This window comes from Pseudorasbora parva, chromosome 17 (genome assembly GCF_024679245.1).
Source record: "Pseudorasbora parva isolate DD20220531a chromosome 17, ASM2467924v1, whole genome shotgun sequence".
NCBI classification, from domain to species: Eukaryota; Metazoa; Chordata; class Actinopteri; order Cypriniformes; family Gobionidae; genus Pseudorasbora; species Pseudorasbora parva.
This window is the reverse complement of record NC_090188.1, coordinates 3,890,555-3,918,269: the sequence shown is the minus strand read 5'-3', so window position 1 is coordinate 3,918,269 and position 27,715 is coordinate 3,890,555. Positions and strand designations below refer to the sequence as shown.

General features: G+C 36.8%; 1 protein-coding gene and 1 long non-coding RNA gene across 2 annotated transcripts in view; one reads left to right on the top strand and one right to left on the bottom strand.

The window, feature by feature from the left end:
- Positions 1-27,715, top strand: part of egln1a (egl-9 family hypoxia-inducible factor 1a) — a 45,633-nt gene that overhangs the window by 10,144 nt on the left and 7,774 nt on the right. The window contains exon 2 of the mRNA XM_067422410.1: positions 23,235-23,354. Coding sequence (XP_067278511.1) covers positions 23,235-23,354 — 120 coding nt within the window. The remainder of the gene's footprint in view (positions 1-23,234; positions 23,355-27,715) is intronic.
- Positions 12,072-27,715, bottom strand: part of LOC137045637 (uncharacterized) — a 116,705-nt gene continuing 101,061 nt past the window's right edge. Inside the window, exon 7 of the long non-coding RNA XR_010898820.1 lies at positions 12,072-12,805. This is a non-coding gene — a long non-coding RNA (uncharacterized lncRNA). The remainder of the gene's footprint in view (positions 12,806-27,715) is intronic.

Here is a 27,715-nt window from a genome sequence, read left to right as displayed (position 1 = left end):
ATCCGCGGGGCGGCTGCGTGGCGTTTTCTCTTTCTTTGCACACCAGAAGCGTGTCTGACGTGGCGCTTCGGTTGGTATTGATGTACAGGAGGCCCTATACTTCATGTTAAATATATATTGCCTATTGGTACCGCAAAGAAAACGTCGGCAGTAGCCTATTGACCTTACAGATATATGGTATTGACGGCAAAATAGGCTACAGAATATTGTACAGAATAAAACTGTTTTGTCCCCCCCATATCGAGGTTTGTATCGTACCGTGGGTAAAAAATCGTGATACGAACCGAATCGTGGGTTTGGTGTATCGTTACAGCCCTAATAAAAATCCATCTCACATCAGTAACTGTCATGACGTCCCCACCGGGGTCGCGTGACTGTGCAGTTGGCTACAATGTTTTATAATTTAACCGCGAAAATACATTTGATTTTACAAAGAGAAAATAACAAGCAACAGCAGCATGGATCGTTTTTTAAAAAGAAAAGCCCCACAAGAACCGGACAGTACACTGTACACTTTCACTTCAGTTTACTGTGAAATGGAGTATTATGCTCTGTTCATTACTGTCCTGTCTAAATAAACAGGACATTTGCATTTAAATTTGGGTTATGCAGTGTTTTTAAATTATATTTTAAACTGGGGTGCCTTAAAATTTTATGCACTTTTGAAAGGTGCCCTGACTGAAAAAAGTTTGAGAAAGGCTGATCTAATGCATTGTTTAAATGTTTTTTGTGCATATTAAGCTGTTCGGTTGCGAGTTCCCCAGGCAGATGTCCAAGATCCGTCTTGAGAACAGAGACTGTTGTTTTGGCAGTGTGCAGCTGTAGAGGCCGAATAGGAAAAGATGCAGGAGGTGGTGGTGGTGTCATGGGAATGCAAAACATGTTAAAGCATAATCGCTCAACTTTCTCCAGTTAATAAGAAAGGTAGAGCCAAAGCCCTCCTGACTTAATGTCTAGACTGCTGCTTATGTATATAGTATCAGCCAACCTTCAAAAGATCATGCACATGTACAGTTAACAGAACCAAGGGTTTCTGAGAGAAAGGGCATGTTTACAGTTATCACTGATGTGTGTGTGTGTGTGTGTGTGTGTGTGTGTGTGTGTGTGTGTGTGTGTGTGTGTGTGTGTGTGTGTGTGTGTGTGTGTGTGTGTGTGTGTGTGTGTGTGTGTGTGTGTGTGTGTGTGTGTGATGGGGTCTCAAGAGCCTGGGTCTAAAAAAAAACAACTTTTGGTAACACTTTATTTTAAGGTTCAGTTATTAACTATGGACTAGTTGCTTATTAGCATGCATGTTACTAAGATATTGGCTATAAAGCAAATATTAATGCCTTATTCTGCATGACCTTATTCTACATCGCTTAATCCTACCCAACACCTAAACTAAATGCTACAAAAACTACCTTACTAACTATTAATAAGCAGTAAATGAGGAGTTTATTGAGGCAAAAGTCGTAGTTAATACGCTGTAAAAAAATATTTAGAAAAACAGTTACCTGGTTGCATAAACATTGAGTTCATTGAAATTAAAATTTTGAGTTAATACAATGAAAATGTTTTGAGATTCGAAAACCTTTATTATAATATTATTAAAAGATTTTGTAAGCATCCATGCCAAATAGTGCAACATTAGTCCCAACATTTTCATGATTTATCACATTTTTTATGTGGTTCAGATACAATAATATTTTGAGTTTCTATTTATTAAACAAATTTACTTCATTGTATCAACTCAAATTTTTAATTTCAATAAACTCAATTTTAGGCAACCAGGTTACTTACTTTTTTAAGTTAAATCAACAAAAACTAACTAAAAAATTTTACAGTGTAGTGAATGTGTTCCCCATATACAAAAGTGTCACTAAACTTTTTTTGGGTTTAGGTTTGGGGTTACTATGTCAGAGGTGTTAATAAGGTTGGCAACAATTCATTGACTCCGAACTGATCAGTGGCTCAGATTTTAAATGAGTGGCATTTTATTTCTTCTACCCTTTTTTCAGTTTTTTTCCCCCAGTGCAGTGCGTGTAGACGATCATTATTTGTATTAGGGGTGACCCCGAATAGTCGAAGATTCGATGCATCGATATGTGGAGCCTGATTCGACCATCGATCTCACGGCCGAATCTTCGCGGGTGTTATGAAACGAGGATCATACCATTTTGGCAATATGGGGGTGCTCAATATTTAAAGACGTGTCGCGGCGCTGAGCTGAGCATCGGTGTGCGACCCCTTTAAGGATGCCGAGCATCACCGAACACACACCGGCGGCAGCATTCAGCGCCTGTCCGCGGCCACTCGGGAACATTTGTCAGTCAATTCAAAATTGAGCTCGCGTGTATATAATGTGCGCGTCAGGTGGCGGTGTGAGATCCTGAGGCGCGGGGCTGAGCTTCGCGTACGTCTTCACCCCCTTAAGCGCACTCAAAAGTGTTCTTTTCCTCTCTAGACAAGTATTTTTTTTTAGGTTTATTTATCAAAATGTTCTTTTATATATTTGTGTGATGTTCTGTATTTCGATCGCGGCTTTAACATGTTATGAGAAAACGGTTTACGAATGTTTATCCACCACATTAGCTTTTATTTAAACCTAAATAAGAAAGCCATTGTCAGTTCGCCTGTCAGATGGCAGGCAGTTTTGGTCGCTTTATTAAAAGTTGTTGCTGTGTGCAGCGTGTAAAGGAAAATAAAAATAGTTTTACCCTTCTGCTGACAGTGTCGTGCCCCTCCCAACCCATTCACACACACAGATGATTCGACTATCAGTCGACTATAGAGAGATTCGACAATTCTGATTTGAATGTCTAAATCCTTAGTCGAGGACAGCCCTAATTTGTATGCACCACCACTTTGGTGCCCATCAGTGTAATATTGTTTGCCTTCTTTCATGACGACTAATGAAATTAAGTTCAAACCAACCAACTACACTGAGTTAGAGGAACTTGATTTGTAGCATAAACACATTTTTAAGCTAATTACTCAAAAAATTATCTTGTTCCAACTACACTGAAAAAGATTTGGGCCCATGAGACGGCAGGCACGATGCAAGTGTTTCCTGCTAGTTTCAGCCCAACGCAGTTATCATTTTAACGTCCAGCTCTATGATGTTTAAATGGCAAATGCACTCGCGTGCATCTGAGAACCAGGTGTGTTCAGGAGCATTGGTAGTGTGTTGCTATTTTGAGGAACTGAAAACGACTGACCATTGACCAACACAAACCTGCTCTGAAGTCAATAGCACAGTATTTTTTGTTATTTATAGGGTATGTTAGTAATATGAGCCTATAGGCAGTGCACAACAAGCGTACACGCTACTTATTACACACATGCCAAATATTAAACATAAAGGATTCCTCTCGTTCAGTATTTCCTCCATGTAAATAGTGAATCCATCATGGTGTGAGCACAACTGGCTTTTAAAGGGAAAGGGAGATGAGACTCTGATTGGTTTATTGCACGTTACGCCCAAAACACACCCATGACTCATCAAGAGACGAGGGTCAACCCTTTAAGATCATTGCACCTGGGGCGTCGACCGTTTTTTCTGTCACTAAACTAGTAAAAGTGGATTCGGAATTGCCCTAAGAGCACCTGTGCCATAAGCTTCAGACCATGTGCTCATATCGTTAAAATAAAATTGTTGTAGACAATTTTCTCACAATTGCTTGTTAATGTCACAAACAATAACAAAAAAACAACATTGAATTGAATGTGCAATTTTTACTTAGAAAAACCTTTTAAAAAATTACTTGTTCAATAATCTGTTCATCAAATGTATTTTTTTTTTGTGGTTGTGGTTTTTCTACCATTCTGCGAGAAAATCAAAGCTATAAATCAAAACAAGTTGTGTTTGAGGTTGATATCTCCAGGGTAAGTGTTACTTCAAAACTGTTTTACAAAACGGACTCGGTCCGAGTCCAATAACAATCTTGTAGCCAATCAGCAGTAAGGGGCGTGTCTACAATTGATGGTGAGAAGAGCGCTCAGTGCGCGCATTATTCAAAACACACAAGTCACACATGACGGACATTAGCTGAGAACTAATATATGCTGCCTTTGCTTGACTATGCTCATGTGTCATGTTCGCTTGTTTGTCCATTTGCGATTGTATTGTGGCTCACTTCAGCGACGATAAAGACCCGTTCATTTCCACACCGTATGGAGCATCTAAATCTCTTCACTGTCTGTTTCAAGATCACAAAATGTGTCTGACAAGTAAGATACTATACTCTTAATATATGTTTATATATATGCCTATATAACTCTAATCTGGTCATAATTGTAATATGTCGTTAGCTGGACTGTCGGCTCGTGTTCTAGCGAGTTGTTCATGAGAACGGTTTGTGTTTTTGGGATGAAGGGGTGACTTTTTCATTGAATATTCGACCTGGATTGGTTACACAGATTCTGCTACAGTCGTTGCCTGGGTTACGTATGTGTGGGGCGGAGCTATCAATATAGGGCCGAGACCCTTTGGGTCTACTACTTTTCAAAAAGCCAGACACAATAACAGAAATCACTAAATCATTTACTGTGGCTATAGAGTAGGGGTAAGACGCATCAAGTTTTGACGCAATTCGAGCATAGGTTCGAATCCGCATTTTGCCACACTCGCTCTACTCCCTTTCCCCATCACATATCAGATCGGAAAGGTATTTATTTTCAATAAAAAGAGCAAATATTAGAAAAGGGGAAAATAAAGCGTTTAACATGTGTTTAATAATACGTTTCTTAATAAGTTTCTCGGTTAATGGGTCCTGCACACTGTGCGATTTTTCAAAATCCTTTGCGAATGTCCCTTGTCAGACTGTACGAACATGATCGCCATGTCACACTGTAAGATCTCAGTTGACATTAATGTCAGACTGCACGATAGTGAAGGCGCGCTAAAAACGGACGCGCGCAAGAAATCTCACCCGGAGCTTTATATCATCAATGAATGACGCGTTCAGTGACAGTGAGCTGCATTACACGCGGGACTGAAATGCTGGCTACAAATAAATCTCTAGCTCTCGTTTTGGTCATAGTTTGTCTTGAAAAACCGAGATATTTGACTGTCGTCGTAGGAGAAGTCACACTGCAGGATTGTGTGCCAAATCTTCTGACACTGCCAGAATTTCGTCTGAGGTAAAATTTGATCGCAGCGCTCATTAATCGGCGGCCGGTGAACATGTCAAACTAACGACCAAAGACGTCAGATTTTAGCCTAGGATCTGAGGAATCTTTTAGGATTTCCTAAATTTGTCTCAGACGGCCAAATCGTGGCCAAAATCGCACAGTGTGCACCCGGCTTAAGGCGTAGCCAAGGTAAACAGACATGTGCTGAAAAGTGAGTGGGTCCAATATCATTGGTCTTAAAAAGTGGGTGGGTTTTGTCCCACCCACACACAATGGTTCCGACGCCCATGGATAGATATGTATTCTTCTTTCAAAATATCTTCGTTCACTTCAGCAGAAGAAAGTAAGTTTCAGAGTTTTTCTGACAGATTTCGAGCACCAAGGCTTAGTTTCTTTTCCTGAAGTCTCCAAGTTTTGTCCTACCCTGAATTATTTTTAAATATGTATCAGTTTAGATGCATTATTATAAATAAAATAAAAAAACAAAGAAACTTCAAATAATCTGAAAATGTATCCACTGCCCCCACACTGACTTTTAAGGCCAAGTTTCTCAGTTTATTTATTTATTTGTTACTCTTACGTTCACTTGATTTATTTTTGGTTATAAATTCATCAGCGAAGGTTAGCTGAGAATGTGCTTCGTATCAGACACACAAATAAACAGTGGCGCGAGGCTCCGACTCTGTTCAACTTCTCTTATCGAACAATCAAACTAAATATTATTGTTTCAATAATCAGTTGTTTTGGAGCAGCCTAAAAGCTTTGATGGTCCATAAAATGGTTTACTGGCCAAATAAATGCCACTGTCCATCTGGCAGATGTTTTTCAGATTGATAATGTCCTCATTTTCACGTCATTTGTTAAACATTGCCACGTTGTTCTCATTCATTGGACAAAGTGTTGGTGTGGCTGAGTTTTACTTTTTTAATGCGTGACTTTGAATTAACAAATCGTAAGCCTCATTAGCATAATTGCTCAGATCATGTTTGGCCAAAAAATGACTTGGGCAATGCTACGAGCCTAACGAAATGCATGTGAAGCTTTTGTGCAGACATGATAATGATGAGTTTCCCAGTCAGGTTCTGCTTTTTGGAATTTTTTTTATCACTTCCAAAATGTAGTAGTCAGTGTTTGCTTAATAAGACGTCTTCCTGTAAAACTTCAAGGCTGTCGGAGCATTTCCGACAGAACTGCACCATGCAAGAATGTCACCTCTGACTCCATTTGCTATCAAAAAAAAAAAGCGAGATGCAAGAAACATTGATCTAGCATGAGTTTAAGGCATATCATGACATGCAATGCATGTGGTGAGAAAAAAGCATTTATCTTTTTTCTGCAATGAAGTTTTTTCCATTATAATATCAAGCTTTCTAACTTGCACTCTTAAAAATAAAGGTTCTTTATTGGCATCTTTGAAGTCGGCATTAAAATCAACTTGTTTTTTATGAAATATAGATTATGCTAATTATAAAGGATTTTCTAGTAAATTTCACAAATAAAATCAAGTCCTTGCCAACTTTTTTTTCCTTGTTTGAGAAGCCATTTCACTAACATGTACGTGTGTGTGTGTGTATATATATATACACACACACACACCGATCAGGCATAACATTATGACAGGTGAAGTGAATAACACTGATGATCTCTTCATCACGGCTCCTGTTAGTGGGTGGGCTATATTAGGCGGCAAGTGAACATTTTATCGTCAAAGTTGATGTGTTAGAAGCAGGAAAAATGGGCAAGCGTAAGGATTTGAGTGAGTTTGACAAGTGCCAGATTGTGATGGCTAGACGACTGGGTCAGAGCATCTCCAAAACTGCAGCTCTTGTGGGCTGTTCCCGGTCTGCAGTGGTCAGTACAGTGTTGCCACAGTTACTTTGAAAAAGTAATCTGATTACTGATTACTGATTACTCCTTTAAAAAGTAACTTAGTTACTTTACAGATTACTTGATTTTAAAAGTAACTAAGTTAGATTACAAGTTACTTTATTAGTTACATTCAGCAGTTGCCGACAACACCGCTGCCGCCTCAAAATAGAAATGACAACCGTTTTTGGCAACACACTTTATTGTATTTATGCCCGAGACTGACGGTCCCGACTTTTTTACGCCCCCCTTTTTTAGGCTTCTCCTTCGTTTTATATTTATTTTAATAATTAAAATGAACAATGAGATGTGCTGGTGGAAACAACATGAGACCATGATAGCTTGCACCACTGTCAAGATATGGCTCGCGCAGGGTTAAAGAGTCCGTTTCTTCAGAGCAGCTGCTAGAGTTATGGCCTTTTTACAACTGGTTCCTTCATTCGTTTTCTCTGACCGGGTATCTATCTGATTGCGAAATGACCAGGAGTAGGCCTAAATGCCTTCCGAGAGTCTTTCCAGACGTATTTAATTCCGATCACTCAAACAAACCAATTCAGAAGGTGCATGAAAGCATTTCAAACTAAACCGGACAAATGTAAATATATCTGGTTGTTTAAATCACATGTGTAAATTTTACTCCTGGCAAATAATTAAAAAATAAATGTGTGAGAGCGTGTTATGTTGTAGTCAGATAGATATGACGGTGCTACTGCAACATCGCTGCAGATGAGTAAAGCAAGCCAACGCATATGGCCGTAAATGAAACTTTAAAATAAGTCACACAAAACACAATCATCTTCAATATAAAATAATGAGACTAATGATCTTACCAGTGCTTAGGTCGCTCTCTCTCTCATATTGCGATCATTGAATTTAAAATGAGCTGCTGAATAAAATGCTGGAATCTTTTGCTTTGATGTGAACTCCGTTAAATGAGCATATACCGCGGGAATTGAAGATCGGATTTATATTAATTTTGCTGAAGTGTAAGGTAGGCTATAAGACAACCTGCATGTACTTTTTTTTTTGTTTGTTTAGATTGTGTAGCCCGTTTCGGGTTTTTTGAGCACCGTTGCGAGCATGTTGTGAGCAGTAGGCTAATCTATCAGCTGCCTCAGCTCGTCAGAAATGCCTTTGTGGTGGTATAATAACTAGCCTACTTTGTTTTTAATGTCAAAGTAGTTATATTTCGTTTCGTTTATTTTTTAAGTTCATTTAGAAAAATGTTTGGAGCAATTTTTGTTTGTTAAATTAAAGTTTTAATTTTTTTATGTGACGACCCAGTGAGTTAACCGCATGTTTAATAGCCTAGTCTCTCAAACCAACTCTTGAATTGTCTTGCCTATATAAACTTTAATTTAACAAACAAAATTAGGATAATAAAAAACGAAACGAAAAATAACTACTTTGACATTAAAAACAAAACTGAACTATTTAAATGGCTGCAACAATGTAAAAAAATAAAATAAATAAATAAAAAACACGGCTCCAGCCCTCGGGCTGAGAACTTTGATAAGCTGTCGGTTTTTACAAAGGAAAATGACTAAAATAGTAACTCACAGTGACTTGGATAAGTAACTTTAATCTGATTACTGGTTTGGAAATAGTAACGCGTTAGATTACTCGTTACTGGAAAAAAGTAGTCAGATTAGAGTAACGCGTTACTATGTAACGCGTTACTGGCATCACTGGGTCAGTATCTATCAAAAGTGCTCCAAGGAAGGAACAGTGGAGAACCGGCCACAGGGTCATGGGCGGCCAAGGCTCGTTGATGCACGTGGGGAGCGAAGGCTGATGAATCACATTTTCTTTTCCATCACGTGGATGGCCGGGTGTGTGTGTGGCGTACCTAGGGAACACATGGCCCCAGGATGCACTATGGGAAGAAGGCGAGCCGGCGGAGGCAGTGTGATTCTTTGGGCAATGTTCTGCTGGGAAACCTTGGGTCCTCCATCCATGTGGATGTTACTTTGACACGCTCCACCTACCTAAGCATTGCTGAGACCATGTTCAGCCTTTCATGGAAACGGTATTCTGGTGGCTGTGGCTCTTCCAGCAGGATAATGCTCCTGACACAAAGCACAAATGATTCAGGAATGGTTTGAGGAGCACGAGTTTGAGGCGTTGCTTGACCTCCAAATTCCCCAGATCTCAATCCAATCGAGCATCTGTGGGATGAGCTGAACAAACAAGTCCAATCCATGGAGGCCCCACCTCACAACTTACAGGACTTAAAGGATCTGCTGCTAACATCTTGGTGCCAGATACCACAGCACACCCTCAGGGGTCTAGAGGAGCCCATGCCTCCACGGGTCAGCAAAAGGGGGACCAACACAATGTTAGGTCATAATATACACAGTACCAGTCAAAAGTTTGGAAGCATTACTGTTTTTTATGTTTGTGAAAAAAGTCTCTTTTGCTCATCAAGATTGCTTTTATTTGATAAAAAATACAGAAAAAATAGTAATATTTTGAAATATATTACAATCTAAAATAATGTTTTTCTATTTTAGTATACTTTAAATTATAATTTATTCCTATGATCAAAACTGAATTTATCATCATTACTCCAGTCTTCAGTGTCACATGATCCTTCACTAATTATTCTCATATGAGGATTTATTATCTGTGAAATTTACTAGCAAATCATTTATAATAAATGTCCTTTTAAGAACTGTTGACTGAAAATGGTTCTTGTATGCTATGGCATCGCTGTTCTTTTGGAACCTTACATTTATTAAAGGAACTGTATGTAAGAAATGTATTTCAATTAATCATAAAATGGCCCTGATATGTCACTAGACATTAAGAAATCATGTTCATTTCAAACACTTATCTATCACTGACAACAGTAGTCCGGCCAGGATATTGTCATTTAAAAGTCGTTGTTGCAGCCCTCAACTGATGTTGACATGTTGTGTTTTGGCCTTAAGCTCCGCCCTCCACCTATTGACCAATCACAGAGTCAGTAGTGTTTCTGCATCCGGGTTGCCAGATCTGCTCTAGTTACCACAGCTGCAGATCTACAAACGTTCTGCTGATCCTGCAGCCAATCTGGCAACCTCGAGTCAGGGGGAGGGGGATACACCGCTCTACAGTCATTTGAAAGTGATTGCAGTACCAGTTTTGGCCACAATCTTACATACACTTCCTTTAAGTGTTACTCTCGTAGAATCATCTTTCCGTGACTCTGCTGTGGTTTTCTCGTGGAGCACTTGACGCCTGTGCCATTTGAGAGACCACCTGTGAGCACCACATCTACATAGGCTGCTCTACATGCAGCTCTAATGCTGTCGGAGTTTCTATAGTCCGGAGGGCAGGAACTCTGTTAATATTCCGGCATAGGCTCGAACCGGCTGGAATGTAAACAAAAGCCCTCAGCGGCCGGATCGGCCTGTTAATGAGGCCGTAAAGGAATGCGGAAGAATGACACGGCTAGCACAAGGCAATGGCCTCTACACCCACACAAACACATTTACAGCAAGGCGTACGCTATCATACACACTCATCTACTGTACGAGCGCAGCTGCGTGAGTCAGAGCTGTGCTATCGAGACACACATCCAGAAATCCTCCTCTGAAGGCAAAAGAATCTCACTTTTCAAAAAGCTTTTACACTGTAAAAAAATATTTAGAAAAATGTTACCTGGTTGCCTTAAAATTTTGAGTTAATACAATAAATTTTTTTGAGATTCGACAACCTTTATTAAAAGATTATTAAAAGATTTTGTAAGCATATTGGGTAAGTGTGTGTTTTATTTCAGATGACGCAGTGAAACATGCCAAATAGTGCTATTTTCATGATTTATCACATTTTTTATGTGGTTCAGATACAATAATATTTTGAGTTTCTATTTATTAAACAAATTTCCTTCATTGCATCAACTCAAATTTTTTATTTCAATAAACTTTTTTAAGTTAAACCAACAAAAACCAACAATTTTTTTTTTAAAAGTGAAGGAAGTAACTTGGTTGCCTTAATTTTGAGTTTATTGAAATAACAAATTTGAGTTGATACAATGAAGGAAATTTGTTTATTAACTAAAATTTCAGTGAATTCAACATTTTAAGGCAACCAGTTAACTTATTTTTTAATTTTTTTTACATTGTAGAGTAAAAATGCTTTCTTACTGAATGCATTAATTGAAAAATACATAATTAACAAATAAAGGAATGCATGAAATATTGATGAGCCTAAGTATAAAGTTCATAATCGAGTACAGACTTTAATGTGAGTTTAGAAAAAGCATGTTAATTTGTTGATTAAGCTATTATTTTTAAGTATTAAACTCATTGATTAAAATGTATGAATTTTGCATTTGTTGATTTTGTTTTATATATTTACCCACACATCTATTAAATTATTAATTATAATTACAGTTTTTTTGTAGCATTCTAACATTTATAATATATTAAACTCATTAAATGAAATGTATGGAATTTGTTGATTTAAAGTTTTTTTATATTCCCTCAACAAAAATTATATCTTGTTTTCTTTACGTGTATGTTTAATAATTTAGAAAGTATTAAACTCATTAAGTGAAGTTTATGGTATTTGATGATTTTAGTTTTTTTGATATATTTACCCAAATAATTAATGCTGTTTAATGAACAGATAACGTATAATTTGGGTGAATATATATATATATATACAAAATTGATTCCACTACTTTATAAAAATACACATATTTTAAACTCATAAGTGACATTTTTGGTATTTTGAACACTGTACAAAAGTACATTTTTTAATTAACTATCAACTTGGATGTTTAAGTTATTTCAACTTAAATTACATTAAACTGACTTTAAAAAATTAGTTGAATCTTGTATAACTTGTAAAAAAGTTGAAAATTGCTTAACTTATTTTCATGAGTTAAATCAATGTAAAAAACATATGTTGTCATAACTTATTGATCATATAATTTTTTTTACAGTGAATTTGTTGATTTAGCTTTTTATATTCACCCAAATAATTAATATCTTGGATTTTAAAAAGTGTATTTTTAATCATTTAGAAAGTATTAAAGGCATAAAGTGAACTTCATAGAATTGTGAATTCCTTCATTTTCTATATATTCACACAAGTAATTAATATCTTATTTTAAAAATGCATATTTTTAATCATGTCATTAAACTCATGAAGTGATGTGTTGATGCAGCCGTTCACACACTATCTGCTGAACTCGTCTTCGGCTCTTTTGTTTTCAGGAGTTTTTGGGAAGTGTGAGTGGAAAGGCATGACGTGGGGGTGTGTTTGTGTGGGGGTGTGTTTGTGTGTGTGTGTGTTTGGTCCATGTGTTTTTGTTTAGTCATTTGGTTTTGGAGTTGAAGCCCTCCCGTGCTACTCTCACCTCATAACTGACCCACACCTAGAAGAATAGATCTCCGACCTAAAGCTGTGATTTCTCATCACTGTTTATCCTGTTCTTTTGTGTGCCAGACTTCACACTTTCTTAGGCCCTGATAAGTGTGTTTACCCATCTTAAGCCCATCCTCTGGAGCAGAGAGAGAGAGAGAGAGAGAGAGAGAGAGAGAGAGAGAGAGAGAGAGAGAGAGAGAGAGAGAGAGAGAGAGAGAGCCTCCCTCACGCACCGCACGTAGCAGGATCATTAAAATAAAGCTTCCTCTGGCAGCGGGCCAAGCAGCATCCGGGGTTCAGATCAGTTCATCTCTCTCTTTCGCGCTCACACATGTGGAGGTGGAGGCTTGGAGTCTTCCGTGAGGGTCAAAGAACGAAATATTGTGACGCTCAGGAAACATTCGGCAGGTCCAGCCCTCAGACCTCCTGCGGTGTGTGTGACCAGCGCTTACATCTGTCCTGTAAAAAGCTGTGCATACACAAGTTATACTGTTAATAATAATAATAATAATAGATCTTATTTATAACACACTTTTCATTCCAAAGAATCTCAAAGCGCAACAAAGGGAAAAAATAACAAAAAATGAATAACAAGTAAAAATATAGAATAATACAAACAACCAACCAACACAGAAAACTGAACATAAACAGAGCTGATGGTGAACCGAAACACAACACTGTTGCACTGACTTAAATAAAAAAATATTGTATATCAAAATATAGATTTTTATATTTAAGCTAAATTATTCTCCTAATAATTATTAACTAAAAAAAAGATAAAGTATTTATTAATAATTAAAACATGATCATTATAAAGTGATTTAAATTGATACATTTTGTGAAAATATTTTATAAATTTTTTTACTTTTATTTTAGGGGGAAAATATATATTTGTTTTATATTCACCTATATAATTAAAATCTAAACAAATGTTTAAAACATGCATTTTTAATAATGTACAAATCATTAAACTCGTTAATGAAATTTATGGACGTTTTTATTTGACGTTAGGTACTTAAATGTGAGGTTTTTTTTATTATATTTTATGGTTCAATTTTTGTATTGATTTTTTTTAATTCACACAAATAATTATAAATTTTAAAAAGTGTATTTTTAATAATCTAAAAAATCATTGTAAAAATTATAAAAATTATTAAATTGTGAAGTATTTATACATTTTGGTAATATTTCTTTGGATTTTTTTTATTATATTATATTTTTGAGTTAAATATTTTTATTGAATTTAGTTTTTTATATACACCCAAATAATTAAAGGTCCCATGGCATGAATTTTCTTATTATTTTATAATGTTTCCTGGGGTGTAATTATATTGTTAGTATGGTTTTTACATCAAAAAAATGTCATAATTTAGAAATAAAAGGCATTTTTTCTATACTGATATTAGCCCTCTGGCTGGAATGCTCTGTTTCAAGAGGCGTGTCTGCTGTGAGTCTTCATTGAAAACAGCCACTGCTGTGATTGGCTGACATCTGCATTTGAAATGAGATTACGGGCGAAGGGGGCGTGGTTTAGTCAGGCGCGAGCAGCAGCAGCAGCGCTGCCAGTCGAGAGAGAGTCAGTCAGCTCTAGTCAGAATATGAGTCTGATGCTCCATTGGGCTGTGATTATGGGGCGTGTTTCAACCCAACCAGGAAAGACTTTAATTGGATAGACCTACAACCAATCAGAGCAATGGAGCGACGCATTGTCAAACGTCAACAGAGTTCAACTGCACTGTGTTGCCAAGTCCGCGTTTTTTTCCGCGGGTTGTTTTCTATGTCCGCGGGTTGAAGCGACTATTATGTGATATATAGACCCATGAGTGCGAATATTAGCAGCAACCTTGCCAAAATAACACACATTTTACCCCCAAACACCATTTTTTCCCGGAGAACCCCCCAGGAGCTATTGTTTAGGGCTAGTAGTTGGCGGATTTGTTGTAAAAACTTGGCAACCCTGTCTGCACACACACTGGAATAAATGATCTTTGCTGGTGTTGTAAAAAATTAAAAGAATGTAATGATACACAGAGTACTTACCCAACATGATCATCATTTCTGAGAGAAATAGTGAAGGTGATGCAGATACAAACAAGCTCTCCGTTTAGGATTCGAACAAATATAACCCAAGCCCCTTTGATGACGTGATGATTACGTTACTGTTGATCATCTGCCCGTCATCGGCTAAAGCCCGCCCTGATGATTTCATTGGTCTGAACAGTTTCTGTTCTTCTTTTGTGAACTTAAATGATTAGCTAAACATCAGAAATCACTGACCCCAGATCAGGCATTAAAGCTACACTGTGTGATATTTTCCCCCATCTAGCGGTGTAAAGGTATATGACCATCCAGAGAATAATAGTTTCTGCTCCTCTCAATTCTGATTTCGTTTTAACTCCTACGGTGGCCGATTTAGTCACGATTTAGTTCCAGTTCGACCTCTTCGGTGAGTGTTGCTTCAAGTGACGAGGTTACTTTTGAAAACTATTATAATTTGCAGTTATTCAATTTGCCAAATGATCTATGATCAAATTAATCTATGTAAAATGAATAATAGTTTTACGTTTTCGTTATTTTTAACCAGTTCATTGCTAACATCATGCTATCAGGTTCCCAGACGAATGCATCTTAGTAAAGTACCTTTTATCAGTGCTATCGTTATTGTGTATATTGTACGACATCACTAGCGTAAGGCAAACAAATTATAATGCAATTAAAATATTAATCTCATGTTATCCGTCACAGAACACGGATTTATGTTATAAGATAAACAATACTTTTTCATCATTGACGCGAGGAAAACTATCCTTGACGTCGTTCTAGTGTTATGCACAGCACACCATGATATAATTAGCCAAGCAACAATAAAACTTCCAATATACACAAATAGGCTGAATTAATATTACCTGTCGAGAAGAAAGCAGGCAACGTCTGCGTTCTTTTTAAAATCGTTGCTCCTCATGAGCTCTTTCCATCTTGGAAATGCCACTCCAATATTTACTTTTGTCTTGTTGATTTGCCCGTTGTGTTGCCGTCTTAATTCTCTTTTCCGCTTCCTTGGCGACTCTGATCCATATCCCGCAAGGTTACTAGGTCCCCGACCCAGGTCGAATTCGGTAATCAAATCCGGGACGTGGTTGCTTTCACACAGAAGGCGACCCGGCAATGCTCCGGGAATATTGCGGGTCCGACGTGCAGTGTGAAAGGGGCTTAAGAGTGATCCTCCGTCATCATATAGCAGCCTCAAGCAATCCTCCTCTTCACATTCGACACGGAGCCATCGAGTGTAAAAACGCGAAGCTTGAATTTACGGGTATGTCCCTCTCTGGCAAATGTACTTTCAAGATGGAGGAGCAACATGGCGACCGCCATCCGAACACTCAACCCGTATGTATCAAGGGGGTAATCTAGCACTCGGAAAGCGTTCCACCCATAGGGGCGGCCATTGCTAACCAAGCCATCACCTGCTGTTAGCATCCCATTGACTCCCATTCATTTTTGAGTCACTTTGACAGTGAATAACTTTACATCTGAGGCGTTTAAAGACTCCATTTGTCCATTGTTTATTTCTAAAGAAACACGACAATGTATAAAAGGCTCCATTACCTTGTATCTTACACTATCGCCCCGCAGAAGCTGTTTTTGTAAAAATAGGCTAACTATTGCGTCATAACCAACGCGACTCTGTCGCACAGTTGAGAAATTACCGTATAGACCTGAGGAGACGCTCGCAGGCAATCTTTTACTGTCTATGAGACAGTCGGGGGGACGTGGAGACATAAAGTCTGATAAAGTCAAGGGGGAAGAATGGAGAGAAGCCCATAGTGAGCCAAAAGCAACGGGAGAAATATTTAAACAACGTGATTCAGCTTTCACTTTCCACATCTACTAGAAGACCTACAGCTGTCAGACAGGAGGCTCACGTCACATCTACGTCCTCAAGCTCAGTCTGAGCCTCCGCAGTTCGCTCAGCCATCAGGAAGTGAGTGCCCCTAGGTTGACTTCATTATTTCGCCGTTGACGTCAATGGGGTCGCTGTGTCCATTTCTTTTACTGTCTATGGTATGTATTTTCAATGGTATATTATAAAATTACGAGAAAACTTTATTACTTGAAAGAAGTAAATATGCATTAATGAGCACATATATTTTTGAAAGAACTAAGTGATTTTAGCTAAGAATAAACAAAAAAAGTTACACAGTGCAGCTTTAATGAACACTGTTACTCACTGTTTGTGGCGGTGCTGTTGGATCCGTATGGTAAAGCCTGTGCTGCTGAAGTCGCTAATTCTCTGGGCAGTATGTGTCGTTCATGAACGAATTTGGAACGAATCTTTAATATGACTCGAGAACAACGAGTTTTCTCAGAGAGCAATTTGTTCATTTTGTGTTGACCGCGCATGCGTAACATCCCATGTGTTCTGTGCAGGGAACAGAACTGATTAGTTCATTTTCCCCAGTCCCATAGACAAGGCTATGCAGTCTGTACCGGAAACAGAAAGGATTCGTTCTTTTGAGTCTTCGGTCCCAGTCTCGTTCTTTTGTCACGTGATAGCTGTGTTGGATACAGAAATAGTACATTCACAATCTTCCTCACAAACAAGTGCGTAGATGTTTCTTTCTTTTTTTAAGCTAGTAGGCTTATAATAATCCTGGACACACTGGGTTGGTCAGAATGGATAGGCATAATAACAGTTTATTGCCCATATCTTCTGATTATTGTATAATAGGGCTGGGCAAGTTAACACGTTATTATCGCGTTAACACATTAATTAAATAACGCCGACAATTATTCTATAAGACATTAACGTAGTTATTTATTATTATATTGAAAGGCCGTTGCTCACTGCCTCTGAATACACATACAGACAACCATTGGTCACAGGAGAATACAGGGCTATCTGTAAGCCAAGGGCTTGAGAGTCTTAGTCTGGGACAAATAAAATATTAAAATACCCAGAAACGCAAGAATATTTCAGATTTTTGTTGTTGTTGTTTTTATTATATTCAATGTAAACAGCGATTGATAATGGAGTGTATCTCTGCCTCTGTCGCGCTGAGGCTCGCGCCGGCCGTCTCTTTGTGAGAGACATTCGTGGAGAAATCAAAACAATTGAGCAGCGATATAAACTCACAGAAGAAAAATACTGGGGTAAAACTGAGCTTTCTGTAGTTGTTGATATTTATGATTTATGATATTGTTAATAACACAAGTCGACTTTGCAATCGTGAATTGTGTAGCATGAACGGTGTAGCCTAGTTCAATAAACAGTAGCCTAATTAATATTAAGTTACTTACATTTTAGATCCAAACAACCTTTTTTTTGTTCCATTTCACCGATGATTTCACCGATGAAAATAGTTCCAGAGGAAAGCAACACTCAGCGCCGTGTTTTGTTACTGAATGATTCAGCGTTTTGAATGAATCATTTGAATAAACGACTCAATGACTCGCTCATGAAGACGATCACTTGCTGCCCCCTATTGGCGGTTATGTTTAAAAGTATGATTGCATGTTTTATTTAAAACATCAATCTTATTACATTATTTATTTCAGCTTTATTTTTTGCAGTTTAAATTATTTAATTTGATTGGTAACAGCCTTTAGTGTTTTTACTATTATCACCGAATTTATTAATCAAATGTAAGAATTTAACATGAAAGATGATGCAAACATTTAATTAGATTTAAAAGAAATTACCTTTATAAAATTAAATAATGCCCTGGGGTGAATATCACAAATATGCAGATTTAAGTCGGCCGATGTTAAAGCTGACAGAACACTGATGAGAATATTACTAGAGACAAATTTAACTTAATTTGATTAAATTAATGTTTAAGTTGATATTTACAAGAAATATTGTAACTGTTACTAACTTTTAACTGCTGTAAAAAGCACCTTAATTGTTTAAAGTGTTTGCAAACCATATGTTATGTTTTGTTCATTTAGCACCACTTTTGTATTCATTATTGAATTTTGCGCATAATCACGATTAATCACAGAAAATTATGTGATTAATCGCGATTAAACATTTTAATCGTTGCCCAGCACTATTTTATAATAATAACTATATTACAACATGCAGTCGTTGTATATGTTGTGACTTTTGAGACACTGAAGCGGCGCGGTCATGTGACAAAAGAACGAGACTCGATTTATTTGAACCGAAGAACGACTTGAACGAGGAGACTCGAGAGATGAACTAATCTCTTCTGCTTCCGGTGACTGCATAGCCTTGCCTAAATGGGGCTGGGACTTGATGAACGAATGACTCGAAGACTCGAGAGATGAACTAATCTCTTCTGTTTCCGGACGCATTTATAACATATGAGGCTGTCACGGCCCAGATCAGTTCAGAACCAGAAGTCACGAGCTGTGTAACGTTACTAATCTTTCTGGAACAGACGTGATTAAATGTGAAGTGACTAAAGAAGTAACGATTTGGATCGGGAGGTGAGGCAAGCACGATTAATTAATCATTTTTTATTCTCAAAGTTTGGCCATGCCTGCATTAGCTTGTAGTTTATTGTTTATTCCAAAAGTAGTAAATGTGTTAAAGAAATGTAACATGAAACATTTTAATTAGATTCTGCTTAAATGAACGAAATGACTTAAAAAAAGATTCATTCATTTTGCTGAACGAGATTCAAAGATCCGAGTCAGTAAAATGATCCAAACTTCCCATGACTACTGGGCGGGCAAAGCAGAGGAAGGGGAGAGGAAACCTTTCCTGGTACGATGTCATTACAGGAGAATTCAAGATCAGCTCGTCTGAGCTCTCATTTTCTCAAAGGCAGAGAAAGAGTCAGAACTCGCTTTACACAGATCAAAATTTATAGCCACTTGGAGACAACATTCAGGCTAGGGGAACTCCTATTAATGTTGAAAAACCTTTCGGGTCAAAAATGACCCGGAGGGCCTGATTAAGATAAAAAAAAATTTGAGTAAAATCAATGAAAATATATATTTTTTCAATAATATTTTTCTTTTCTTTTTTGGTGTTTTGAAATAATTTTATGATTTATAATTAATATTTACCCAATAATTATGGCCCATTTTTTCCCATTGAATACAATAGAACATTTTAATTTTTTTTTATTATAAATTTATTATAAGTTTTTTTGTCTGTTTTGCACTCTTTTGAAGTTTTAGAGATTCAACCCTTCTCTGTTGAGTAGTTTTTTTCTGCATTCTGGCTGATTTGTAGATTATATGCACAAAAAAACTTATTTAAAAAAAAAAAAAAACGTATTTTCATATTTTTGCCAATTTCCCATTCATTTCCTATGGGGGTCATTTTTGACCCGAAGGTCCTGAGTGTGACTATTTTTTTACGACCACTTAGACTTTTCAAATCCTGTCCCCAGTTTTTTGGAGGTGTTCAAGATCAGCTTGTCTGAGCTCTCATTTTCTCAAAGGCAGAGAAAGAGCCAGAACTCGTTTTACACCGATCAAAATTTCTAGCCACTTGGAGACAACATTCAGGCTAGGGGAACTCATATTAATGTTGAAAAACCTCATTAAATAAAAATTTCATGCCATGGGACCTTTAAATAGATTTTTTGTAAAGTTTATTTTTAATCATTTAAAAATCAATACACTAATTAAATGAAATTTGTGGGAGATTTTTTCACTTTAAATAATTTTATGGTAGTATTTGTTGACCTAAATGTATTGCATTTTAAATTATATTTTAGGGTTAAATATTTTTATTGAATTACATTTTTTTTTTTATAATAATAAAAAAGTGTCTGTTTAATAATTTAACAATCAATGAAACCAAAATGAAATTTACGAGTTTTTTATTTATGTATAAACTAATATACTAATATATATACATACATACATAAACATTATACACACAAACACACACACACATTTTGGTAGTATTTGTACTGACTTAAATATATTACATTTAAAAAACATTGAAGAATATTTATTATCATTTTAGGGATTTTCTTCTCATATTTACCCAAATAATTAAACAATTTTTTTATTTTTTATTTAATATAATTTAATAATTTAAACTCATTAAATGAATTGTATAAATGATTAAAGGGTCAATTGTAGCACAAATAATTTCCCTCGAATCTTAAAGATACAGTATTTTTGGCCAATTTGTAATAGTGAGATCATCTGATAACATGTAAGCCACCGGTTAAAAAATAAAAGATGCTAAAGAAGCACGTCTTGTGTCTCGTGTGTTTACTCAAGCAAATCTGATGCCATCATGGGTTCAAGAAAAGTGTTTTATTAATATTCACTCAACCTGAAATCCTTCCATATTATAAACACGGGACATGAGAGCAGAAGAGAAGGAAACTGAGATGGATGTTTTCATTCTGCACGTTGGCAGGACGGGGATGTTTGTTGCTATAATGTGTGTATAACGGCGAAGAACTCGCTTCATTTCTGAGACTTTGACAATGCTTATTTGGGCATCCGTTCACATCATCACACATGTGTGATACGCATATTGCAACTGTTACGTTTATTACATTTATTAAATGTTGCGTTTATTATCTGAACTGCGATATTTCAGATCTCCATACTGATGCATGCATATTTTTAGCTTTTAGTATGACTGTGTTAGCCTTAAAGTTATGAATAAGGTGGTATGTTCCAAAACAATGACACAATTTGCATTTAGGAGATATAAGCATTCAACATTTACAGTCTCTAACTTCCGTTAAAACGAATCTCAGATTTTGATGACATCATCGCAGACTTTACCTTCTCATCAAATCTTCTGTCCAATCAAAATGCTCTCTAGAATCTAAAGCCCGCCCCCTACACTGCTGAATAGTGTTGTAGTACTCGAGATCGGTCACTTTTTAAAGGTCTTGGTCTCGTCTCGGTACCGACCGCATTTTTACTCGGTCTCGTCTCGGGTGAAGATGACTCGGGATTGTGTCTCAAGACCGGTCAAGACCACAGCTGAGGGCATTTAAAGAGCAGAGAAATCCACCCCACGCACACTCTCTCTGTCTTCAATATAAGCACCTTCTTAGCTCTCTCTCATACTTCACATATTAATCTAAATCAAAAGTTCAGAAGACCGAATCCATGCTGAATGTTGTGCATTCGGACAATTGTTTTGAATTACTGCTCGGTGTGAATTGCGCTCAAAAAACGTTGATCTTCTCTGACCAGCTAAACAGCTGACATAAATCATACTTTAAATAAGCAGGAAACAATTTCTATCCAGTTATGAAGTGTTTTCTGTGTGACAAACCTTCCGCGATGTTGTAACAGCCAACACACAAAGGGTCAAAAGAAACATAAAGATAAGAGATCATACATAATATGAGATATCAACATAAGATAGGCAAAAATTACTGTTTCGTTGCATTAAAAAAAAAAAAAAGTGTGTGTGTGTGTGTGTGTGTGTGTGTGTGTGTGTGTGTGTGAGAGAGAGAGAGAGAGAGAGAGAGAGAGAGAGAGAGAGAGAGAGAGAGAGAGAGAGAGAGTGTGTGAGTGTGTGAGAGAGAGAAAGAGAGAGAGAGAGACCAGGTCTGTCAGCCACCACCAAAGACCGTTTTTGACCCAGGAAAAACCCTGCACATGTGAGATATTTCTTAAATCAAACTGTAGTTAATCAAAATAAAATGCAAGTACAGGGTTATTTTCCTTGCTGTTGCACAATAAAGCTGCACAATACCATTTTCAAATTGTAAATGAAAAATATGTGCATATATAAAATATTTTGCTCAAGCAGCATACTAATGCATATCTGTATGATACATTTTCCACCTCCTGTTATTCACATACATTTAAGACATAATGGACTGTGTCTGAGATTAATACCTCATCCAGATTAGCATTTTTAGGGAACTTAAAATTTAAAAATCTTAAAATTGAGTTTTAAAATTGGAGCGAGCGCTTTTCACAAAACAAAACACGAAACTCTGTCAGTGTCAGTTTGGTGTTTGTGTCCACCATAGACCGTAAACAATATGGACACGTCGTCTTCAGTGCCTCCCATTGACAAAAAGTTAAGTGTTATTTGCTTATAGAAGAAAAAGATTAATTCCCACAACGTTGCAATGCCTTTTGATTATTTGATCAAAACTTCTCTCATGGTACACTTACACACCCACACCTACGAGAGAAGTGCCAATCATATGCATATTCCACATTTTATCATAAGTGTGGGGACTTGCACTGGTCTTGGTCTTGTCTTGGTCTCGGCCTTTCAAAGTCTTGGTCTTGTCTTGGTCTCGGTTTAGGTGGTCTTGACTACAACACTACTGCTGAAGGTAGCTGTGGCTGAAATCGGTCGGTTGTTAACACACATTTACTAATTTCTACATGGTGAAAGGCATAGCACACTATATATGCGATAGGAAAAGATTCAGTGTAAATATGCTTTCATTTGAAGCGAATAAAGTCTGTTTTCACGTTATTTTTCTGTAACTCAACCAGTAGAGCATGGCGCTAGCAACACCATGGGTTCGATTCCCAGAGAAAGCGAGAACTGACAATAATGAAAAATGTGTACCTTGAATGCAATGTAAGTCGCTTTGGATAAAAAGCGTCTGCCAAATGCATAAATGTAAATGTAAATGTAGTTTCACACACACACACACACACGGCTCTGGTCTAAAGTTAGACTACAGACACGAGATGCGGATCATATGCACGAGTCCGCGCAAACAACAAACATATCGACCCATTTGAATTCTGCACAGAATGCTGCATTTCAAAGCGAACAGAAAGGCTCTAGTCAAACTGTATATTAACGAAACGCTATTGGCTGTTTCAAAAAAGGGGAGGAGCTGCTAACAGCTGGAGCCGTTTCAGGGGAAATCACGTCAACACATTGAATAATGCGGCGCGTTATAAAGCACTTCAGTGGACCTTTAAAATTCAGACTCTTTTCTCTGTTTTGTTGACAGGCAATGGTGGCATGTTATCCAGGTAAAGGCACTGGATATGTGCGCCATGTGGACAACCCAAATGGCGATGGGAGATGCGTCACATGCATATATTACCTGAATAAGAATTGGGATGCCAAGGTAAGAGAATCATCTGTGATTCATTGCCTATTTAAAGCATGCATTATCTGTGCTGTATAAAGCGCTACAGAAACTCGACATGACTCGCTGACGGTCGCTATGAATGCCAAGCGACTGCATACGTGCCTGAATGCCTGCTTCATTTCGGTCTAATCCCATTAAACTCCCAGATTGTAATCTCAAGAGAAAACCAGAAGGAGAGTTGCTGAAACAGCTTACAGAGTCAGGGAAATGAGGCACAAGACTCAATGAAATGGAAAACCACCCGCACATGAATCATGCGATTAATGCAGTACACCTTTAAACAGGGTTTCTGCAGGTTTGGTGAAGGTAAATTTAAAACAAACGAAAGGAATAAATTGAAGGGAACATAAAACGACAATATGTGTACCGTGTATAAAAATTATGTAAATATATATATATATATATATATATATATATATATATATACAGTCTTGTTCAAAATAATAGCAGTACAATGTGACTAACCAGAATAATCAAGGTTTTTAGTATATTTTTTATTGCTACGTGGCAAACAAGTTACCAGTAGGTTCAGTAGATTCTCAGAAAACAAACAAGACCCAGCATTCATGATATGCACGCTCTTAAGGCTGTGCAATTGGGCAATTAGTTGAAAGGGGTGTGTTCAAAAAAATAGCAGTGTGGCATTCAATCACTGAGGTCATCAATTTTGTGAAGAAACAGGTGTGAATCAGGTGGCCCCTATTTAAGGATGAAGCCAACACTTGTTGAACATGCATTTGAAAGCTGAGGAAAATGGGTCGTTCAAGACATTGTTCAGAAGAACAGCGTACTTTGATTAAAAAGTTGATTAGAGAGGGGAAAACCTATAAAGAGGTGCAAAAAATGATAGGCTGTTCAGCTAAAATGATCTCCAATGCCTTAAAATGGAGAGCAAAACCAGAGAGACGTGGAAGAAAACGGAAGACAACCATCAAAATGGATAGAAGAATAACCAGAATGGCAAAGGCTCAGCCAATGATCACCTCCAGGATGATCAAAGACAGTCTGGAGTTACCTGTAAGTACTGTGACAGTTAGAAGACGTCTGTGTGAAGCTAATCTATTTTCAAGAATCCCCCGCAAAGTCCCTCTGTTAAAAAAAAGGCATGTGCAGAAGAGGTTACAATTTGCCAAAGAACACATCAACTGGCCTAAAGAGAAATGGAGGAACATTTTGTGGACTGATGAGAGTAAAATTGTTCTTTTTGGGTCCAAGGGCCACAGGCAGTTTGTGAGACGACCCCCAAACTCTGAATTCAAGCCACAGTACACAGTGAAGACAGTGAAGCATGGAGGTGCAAGCATCATGATATGGGCATGTTTCTCCTACTATGGTGTTGGGCCTATTTATCGCATACCAGGGATCATGGATCAGTTTGCATATGTTAAAATACTTGAAGAGGTCATGTTGCCCTATGCTGAAGAGGACATGCCCTTGAAACGGTTGTTTCAACAAGACAATGACCCAAAACACACTAGTAAACGGGCAAAGTCTTGGTTCCAAACCAACAAAATTAATGTTATGGAGTGGCCAGCCCAATCTCCAGACCTTAATCCAATTGAGAACTTGTGGGGTGATATCAAAAATGCTGTTTCTGAAGCAAAACCAAGAAATGTGAATGAATTGTGGAATGTTGTTAAAGAATCATGGAGTGGAATAACAGCTGAGAGGTGCCACAAGTTGGTTGACTCCATGCCACACAGATGTCAAGCAGTTTTAAAAAACTGTGGTCATACAACTAAATATTAGTTTAGTGATTCACAGGATTGCTAAATCCCAGAAAAAAAAAATGTTTGTACAAAATAGTTTTGAGTTTGTACAGTCAAAGGTAGACACTGCTATTTTTTTGAACACACCCCTTTCAACTAATTGCCCAATTGCACAGCCTTAAGAGCGTGCATATCATGAATGCTGGGTCTCATTTGTTTTCTGACAATCTACTGAACCTACTGGTAACTTGTTTGCCACGTAGCAATAAAAAATATACGAAAAACCTTGATTATTCTGGTTAGTCACATTGTACTGCTATTATTTTGAACAAGACTGTATATATATATATATATATGAATACACTCATGCATGTATATATTTAAGTTTAAATATATATATATATATATATATATATATATATATATATATATTGTAGGTTTCCACTGAATGAAGCCCTAGCTTGACGCTTTGTCCACTTTCTTCGTCCGAATCCACATCAATAAATCCACAGAACCACTTGTGTGAAAATGTATCTTTTTACTCGATTAGCAACAAAACCATAATCACAAGATTACAAAAAATTAAACGATTAATTAACGAGAGAGAGAAAAGGTCAAAAAACTGTGAGGCTCCACTCTCTCCTTGCCTGACTCCGATCACCGCAAAACTTTTTCTCTTTCTTCTCACCATTCTCGCGAGAGTCTTAAAGGTACATGCATTTAAAGGTAAAAACGCCAAAACGGTCCTATATTCCTCAAATATCACTAATGTATTAAAAATGCACTCTAAATTATACACACACATTTTAGATAATTACACAATTTACTCCTTGCATTACTGTAAATATTAACTGCATCAACCTAATGCAAATATCCCTTTCAATTTCCTCCACATAAATGAATAAGGTAAATTAGTATTTAACTATGTAAAATAAAATAATGTATTAATTGCATTTAGGCTTCTACATATATATTCACACATGCAAATATGTCTTAAATATATACATGAATGAGTGTATTCATATATACATCATTATTATACACAGTACACAGACATATATATTATGTAAACAAACTTTTATTTTGGATGCGATTAATCGATTTGACAGCACTAATACACACACACACACACACACACACACACACACACACACACACACACAGTAATGTTTTAAGTTGAAAAAACAAACTTGATCATGACATGAACTATCCCATTAAGAGTTTTGTAATATGCTGTATTTTTAAAAAAAATATTATTAGTATATGACTTTTGAATTATGCCATATCAGAAAAATGATTGAAAGAGTGTTTGTACATGTTATTAAAATATACATAGTCAGATCATTTTTGCCAGATGTTGGATACTAGATATGTCGTGCTGATTTGCTGCTCAAGAAACATTTCTGATTATTATCAATGTTGAAAACAGTTGTGCTGCTTTAGAAACTATTTCTTTAAACTGTAATTTTTTCCGAATTCTTTGATGAATAATTTTTTTTTGGGATAGAATATTTTGTTGCATTATAAATGTCTTTAGTGCCACTTCTGATCAATTTAATGCATTTATGCTGATTAAAATCTTACTGACCCCAAACTTTTTAACGATGTTTTGGCTCTTTTTTCAGTGTAAAAAAAACAGCTGCACATTTTAAAGCGTGTTTCGATGATGATTTTACACTTTTATGCTTGAATGCGCATGCATACGTGAGTATTCACTATGTACCTGCATGAAGCGTGTGCTGGGCTCCCTGGAGAGAGGGAGCGAGCAGTGTGTGTGTGTGTGTGTGGTTCATTCTCGCACCCTCAGCAGTACGGCCCTTTATCCAGCATGTAGCCTTTTCCTCTCATCCCTCTTCAGGAAGGCCGCGCTCCACTGCCGCTTCCTATCCTAACCTCCTCCAGACCTGGCCTCTCATTGTTTGTGTCGCTCTGCTATTTTCGCTAATGGAATTTATCATTATCACTAAAAAAGCTCCAGTCACGCACTGCTGAGTCCACTGTATTGTCAGTAGTCACGTTAGCTTGATATCACGCGAGTTTAATATGACTAATAACGGCATCAGATACAAAACATATTTATATGAAAAGAGGCAATATATTGTTTTTGAGTGAACATTAAGGTCTCACTTGTTAATATTAACTCATGCATGCAACTTAACATGAACTTACAATGAGAAATATATTCTTGCAGTATTTATTAACCTTTGGTAATGATAGTTCATGTAAAACAAAATTCACGTTAGTTTGCAGCGCATTAACTAATGTCAACGGACGAGATTATTATTGGTAACTATAAAACTATTAAAAACCTTTCTATAATGATTATAAGTGAAGATGAAATAAAATTAAAATAATTTAGTTGAAAAACATAATAAAAATAAGAAGTGCTATCTTAAATTAAAGCACTACAATTATTAACTGGAAATATATTAAAATTAAAACTAAATCTGAAATAAAAATAAATTAAACCTAAATAGCAATATAAAAAAAGGCAAAAGCACATAATTTAAGGACTACAAATTAAATAAAAAATAAAAGCTAATACAAAATATTAATAAAACAATAGTAAAACTAAAATAACACTATTAAAAGACTTTTAAGGTTAAAATGTGGACAGGACAGAGACTC